Source organism: Erpetoichthys calabaricus, chromosome 18, assembly GCF_900747795.2.
Source record: "Erpetoichthys calabaricus chromosome 18, fErpCal1.3, whole genome shotgun sequence".
NCBI lineage: Eukaryota > Metazoa > Chordata > Cladistia > Polypteriformes > Polypteridae > Erpetoichthys > Erpetoichthys calabaricus.
Window position 1 is genome coordinate 5,477,091 of NC_041411.2, and position 6,659 is coordinate 5,483,749.

General features: G+C 39.5%; 1 protein-coding gene across 10 annotated transcripts in view; it reads left to right on the forward strand.

Annotated features, from left to right (window-relative positions):
• Positions 1-1,456: 1,456 nt before the first annotated feature.
• tmem116 (transmembrane protein 116) overlaps positions 1,457-6,659 on the forward strand; it is a 175,960-nt gene continuing 170,757 nt past the window's right edge. For 4 of the 10 annotated variants that reach the window (XM_051921231.1, XM_051921228.1, XM_051921229.1 and 1 more), the window contains exon 1: positions 1,457-1,774. In XM_051921231.1, the coding sequence (XP_051777191.1) occupies positions 1,700-1,774 (75 nt within the window). In that variant the 5' untranslated portion in view covers positions 1,457-1,699. The remainder of the gene's footprint in view (positions 1,775-6,659) is intronic. The other 6 variants (XM_051921224.1, XM_051921222.1, XM_051921225.1 and 3 more) reach the window with 4 other exon arrangements.

Genomic DNA, 6,659 nt, shown 5'->3' on the forward strand with positions numbered 1-6,659 from the left:
CATGCTAGATTTATTTTCCATCCTCCTCTTCCGCTTATCTGAGATCGGGTCGCGGGGGGCAGCAGCTTCAGCAGAGATGCCCAGACTTCCCTCTCCCCGGCCACTTCTTCTAGCTCCCAAGAATCCCAAGGCGTTCCAAGATTTAATTTTTTTCACAGTGTTAATGCTGTTACTCGGTTTCTAAATTGCTGATAATACAGAAGAGCTGATACTTGTCATTCCTTATGAATTAAGTTTTTTCCTAATAGCCAAATTAATCCAACAGCCACCAAAGTGTGTAGTCATGAATCTGTTTCATGACACCGACTGCAGTCCCCGTCAGTTGGAGAATGTTAATACTGACACGCCTGATTCTGAAAACGTAATGTTTTATATTCCCTTAAAATTATAGCCGTTGGATTTTTTTTTTTCATTATTTTTGTTTTTGTTTCACGGGGCCGCCCGAGCCGCCTCTGCGCGTCCGGTACTCCCGCGGCTTTGTATCTCAGGGCGCGGGTTTCCTCCCCCCGGTCGTGTGCCGCACTGGTGTGCCGGGCCAGGTCCTGCTACATGCATGCCAGCTGCGTTTGGGTTGAGTTGGGGGGCTCCCTAGGCCCATGATCCTCCACGAGTAGCGGCGGGTCTCCCCCCAATGCAGACCCCTCACTGTAATCTGTGCGCGTGGCGATGTTCTTGAACTTGAACCTGCAGCCTGCGTGTTTGTTTGTTTCTCATTTCGCTTGAGTTCAGCAAGTGTTTGAAATTCAGCTGCCGAAACTTCCCGCTATTTCTAAATTATTTCTAATAGGAAAGCAAAACGGGTAATAAAAGAATCGTTGCTGCTGTTTTAGTAGCCGCTGTAGCTGTATATACCAATAATCCACTTTCATGTTTACGTTTATTTTAATAGCAGACATTCTTTGTATCAGTTTGATATTATCTTAATGCATGAATTAGGTATTCTGAATTGTATCAGTCTCACTCACGTGGCTTCTTAAACCATTCCATCCAACCATCCATTTCCCAACCCGCTGAATCCGAACACAAGGTCACGGGGGTCTGCTGGAGCCAATCCCAGCCAACACAGGGCACAAGGTAGGAACCAATCCCAGGCAGGGTACCAACCCACCGCAGGACACACACAAACACACCAAGCACACACTAGGGCCAATTAAACCATTCTGACATCTTTTTTTTCCATAGCTTATATCAGCATCCCATAATAATCAAACTGCAGCATTACTTAAAGTAACATACACCATCTTAATATAAGATATGATCTTTTAACACTAATGAGTGTTTTCCTTGCCTACTCTGATTATCCTCACAATATCTTAATTCACCATTAAGCTAAATATAGCAGCGGCTTCAAGTGGCCGAACTCCTCCCAGCTTTTATGAGAAAAAAAATAAATAAAAGCGGCGACTTCCTGATAAAAAAGCCTGTCCCCAAAGTCCCAGTGTCACCTGAGCGCGGGCAGGTGGCGGAGAAGGCGAGCGAGCGCGCGCTGAGTCACACCTGAGTCCGGTCAGCCCACTAGGGGGCGCGGGAGAGGCGCGCCGATAGATAAAGAAGGCGGCCGAGCGGCTTTGCTCGTCACAAAGCGGGTCGCAGCGGAGCGCGAAGGGCGCAAACGGTCGCGGCGTTGTTCAACGGGACAAGGCTACTTTTATTTATTTTATTTTTCTTTCTCACACCCCGGATTATCGGTTTGGGTAGAATGACGTTTTCAATGGAAAACTTTATCTCCGTGCAAATGGAGAACTTGACGGGTCCGGAATCTGACTGGTCCGAGGTAGGTACCTGCATGTGGTGACGATGGTGTTTTTTTTTTTTAATTCTGTATGCCTAGTAGCTTTGTGAATATTCAGATGTGAAGACCCGCAGCCATCTGCTTACTTACACGTGGACGTGTGTGCAGTCCAGTGTTGGACTTAGTCGTCTCATACCCACTTACTAAATATGGACGAATGTGGTCGCCCGCCTGCCCCTCGCGAGTCGAGTGCCCGCACGTGACACCGCAGTCAGCTCTTTTACAAGGCAGCGGGACTCCAAACGGCATAGCCCCCATTAGGCTGGTGTCCCGTCCTGGTTTTGATGACCTATCGGCTTCTCGCCACTGTTCGATACTTCGTGAGTGAGAAGATGGACGATTTAAGTCTGTTTCCTATATTGAACCTTGAGAAAGGTGCCCCATTTGTGCCATCTTGGCACTATAAACGACAGAAACGGGCGGATTTATCTGTGCTTCTTTACCGCTTGTTACCTGTTTGTTACTTTCGATGTTAAAAAAGGAGGTCGGTGTGTAAAGCAGCAGCAGGACGGCTGACCGTTTAGTGAACGGACATTCTGGACAGATCGACTGAGCCGCCCTGCTTACCAGACTCTTTCTAGTGCTTTCCTCGTGCATGCCAATATTTTTTTTATGCATATATTTCTATAAGCGAATGTGCCCATCGCGTGCCCTGCCTGTTGTTTGTAATTCCACGCCAGACGTCAGAGCTTCTGCCGATGCGGAGATTAGACAGGAGTGTCGCGAAGCCGGCATGGCGTACCTGCGAGCTCCTTTTACCTTGAAAAACACCGGGGGCGATACAAACAGAACATCTGTATTAATTTAACTTCATGTTTAGCTAGCCTGGGGTGTTCATTTTATCTGCATAACTGAGATTTCAGACCGTGTTAAAAATAACTCTTTTTCGGGATTATACATTTGCGATTCGCTAGGCAGCAGTACGATGGTTCAGCTTTGTCTAACCAAACAATCTATAATAATCTGCCCGGATTTAGCCTTCTACTGGAGGATGAAGGACGCTTTTAGAATTCGACATAGCGACCCAAGTGCCTTCACGGTTGGTGAATTTTACATATAGCGCCTTTCAAATGATCGCTTTCCCGTTTGTGTTCGGGTCTGCCAGGTCAGATGTGGTAGTTGTCCCCGTAGCTCAATAGGATGCTCGATTATAAAAAAAAAAAAAGGTTGATTTTATTAAATGTTAAGTAAGCATAAAGTAATACGAGCCTGACAGCTAAAGGAGCAGGTCTCACTCTCAGATATTCACACCTTCACTGAATAATCAGTTTTCTTTTGAGTTTTACGCGTTATGCGACATGAAAATCTGCTTAACAAAAACTGTGCGGGCGGCGATAATAAACACAGTATCTAACATGACGGTTATAATGTCGAGAAAAATCGAAAAATTTTTGTCTTCCTGTAAAACTTTTGCTAAAACAATTTGAAGCGGTGGTCTAATGTGAAACATGATGGGGGGGGGGTGCACCGTTTTAAAGACCCATCCACGGGCAGATTTCACAAAAGACCTTTAGATACACTCAAACAAAAAAAAATCCATGAAGTTAACTCAATTCTTTCTTTCTTTTTGGCTGTATTAGTTGTCCTGTGAGTCTGTATCTTTTTATGTTTTTAAGATGCTGTATGCATTTAAATTCCCTTGAGATTAATAGTTTTTCGGACTATGGGAAAGGCGCTATATAAATGTATTATTATTTTTAATCTGAAAATAAACGGTTCTTTTTAAGCTGACGCGTTCGCTTTGTTTTCAGAATACATAACACAGTGAGGGTACATTAAATGAATGTCTTTAAATACAATTAAAGTAGCGTTAGGGTTGCAGGGATTAACCTTAAATTCCATACGATTATTAATTTTTTTTTTTTAGTTGAGGATTCATATTTTTCTAAAGTCGATCCAAATCGACCCAATCGAGTGAAACCTTATTTCACTACATAAGCATAAAACTTGTCGACAGTGGTGCGATTTAATAAATACACAGAACACAAAAGGCTTCATAAGCTTGTAGTTTATCATTATTATAATTATTATTATTAAATTCAGTTTCGGCTGATTGCGGTTTGCATGTAATCCATCCATCCATTTTCCAACCCGCAGAATCCGAACACAGGGTCACGGGGGTCTGCTGGAGCCAATCCCAGCCAACACAGGGCACAAGGCAGGAAACAATCCTGGGCAGGGTGCCAACCATTAATTATATTGTACTTGGAAAAAAGAAAAAGGTGGTAGGGTGGGCAATGTGTGTCCAAAAAAGTCTCCTAAATCGGTTATCATAGCCACGCAAAATCTATGGCATTCGGGGGAAAACAAACGAAAGAACTAAAAGTCTTTAACTTTCTATCCAGATATTCTAACGTGCGGAGAGCCCGCCAAGCTTCAATTAAAGGGGCGGGGCTTTATGTAAATCTGGGATGGTCCTGCACATCAAACCTGATTAATTTTAAGTTTTCAGTCTTCTTCCAACTCTCTTAGTCCTGAATAGGGCCGCGGTATTTTTTTTTTATTAAAGTAACTCATTTTGAAGAATAGAAAAGTACGAATTTTGAGTCAGATGAACATAAAATGAGTGTGCAATGACAGCAGTCCCGGAGATGGATTATGCGTCTATTGAGATCAACTAATCAAATTGTTTTCTTAACCATAAGTGGATTGTGTTAGGGTGACGGCCTGCACATTTAAGGCAAGGGAACTAGAGAGTTCAGGTAACTTAAATTTAATACATAAATTGAACGCACCAAATAGTTTATTATGAGTTTAGATAGAACTTTTTTTTGTATCCAGGGGGACATTTGTAACAAAACAAATTATTGTAAACATGATTAATAATAATGAGTAATATTAATTACTATGTATAATCATAACAATAAATACATAGATGATAATTAATTTGTAAAATTCAAAAGGGCCCAAGATTCTAAAAAGCGAGTAACCCCGGCTCAGGTCTCTTGGTGTCCTGCACTACACAATTAAAGATTTCCGTGTTGTCCACATTATTGTCGCGGATTATTTGTCCGACGCCTTTTATCCAAGGCCACTTGTGAGAGAGCGAGATGGCCGGTTCCATTTTTTTTTTTGTTTGTTTTTCCCAAATGGAGCTCAGGCAGGTGTAGTGGTGACCTGCTCAGGGTCACACACTGGTGTCAGTAGTGGGATTTGAACCCCACAACCTCATAAAGCCTGAACCGCTACACCAGCTGAATGTATTAGGAACCTTTTCAAAGCCCAAAGACCTGCGCAGCTTCGAATGCAGAGACCCCTCACAGAGTGAAATGAATGGCTCAGTGAGGAACCACACAAAGCAGTTCAACGCCATTGAAGAACGTGCAAACATTTACATGCAATCAAAGCTCATGCAATATTAGAATGAAATACTGAGTGGCAAAGTAGTTGTTATTATCCCTTCAATTATATGTGAATTTCCCCTTGGGATTAATAAAGTATCTATCTATCTATCTATCTATCTATCTATCTATCTATCTATCTATCTATCTATCTATCTATCTATCTATCTATCATATAGTGCCTTTCATCTATCTATCTATCTATCTATCTATCTATCTATCTATCTATCTATCTATCTATCTATCATATAGTGCCTTTCATCTATCTATCTATCTATCTATCTATCTATCTATCTATCTATCTATCTATCTATCTATCTATCTATCTATCTATCTATCTATCTATCTATCTATCTATCATATAGTGCCTTTCATCTATCTATCTATCTATCTATCTATCTATCTATCTATCTATCTATCTATCTATCTATCTATCATATAGTGCCTTTCATCTATCTATCTATCTATCTATCTATCATATAGTGCCTTTCATCTATCTATCTATCTATCTATCATATAGTGCCTTTCATCTATCTATCTATCTATCTATCTATCTATCTATCTATCTATCTATCATATAGTGCCTTCTATCTATCTATCTATCTATCTATCTATCTATCTATCTATCTATCTATCATATAGTGCCTTTCATCTATCTATCTCTATCTATCTATCTATCTATCTATCTATCTATCTATCTATCTATCATAGTGCCTTTCATCTATCTATCTATCTATCTATCTATCTATCTATCTATCTATCTATCTATCTATCATATAGTGCCTTTCATCTATCTATCTATCTATCTATCTATCTATCTATCTATCTATCTATCTATCTATCTATCTATCTATCATATAGTGCCTTTCATCTATCTATCTATCTATCATATAGTGCCTTTCATCTATCTATCTATCTATCTATCTATCTATCTATCTATCTATCTATCTATCTATCTATCTATCTATCTATCATATAGTGCCTTTCATCTATCTATCTATCTATCTATCTATCTATCTATCTATCTATCTATCTATCTATCTATCTATCTATCTATCTATCATATAGTGCCTTTCATCTATCTATCTATCTATCTATCTATCATATAGTGCCTTTCATCTATCTATCTATCTATCTATCTATCTATCTATCTATCTATCTATCTATCTATCTATCTATCTATCTATCATATAGTGCCTTTCTATCTATCTATCTATCTATCTATCTATCTATCTATCTATCTATCTATCTATCTATCTATCTATCTATCTATCTATCTATCTATCTATCTATCTATCTATCTATCATATAGTGCCTTTCATCTATCTATCTATCTATCTATCATATAGTGCCTTTCATCTATCTATCTATCTATCTATCTATCTATCTATCTATCTATCTATCTATCTATCTATCTATCTATCTATCTATCTATCTATCATATAGTGCCTTTCATCTATCTATCTATCTATCTATCTATCTATCTATCTATCTATCTATCTATCTATCTATCTATCTATCTATCT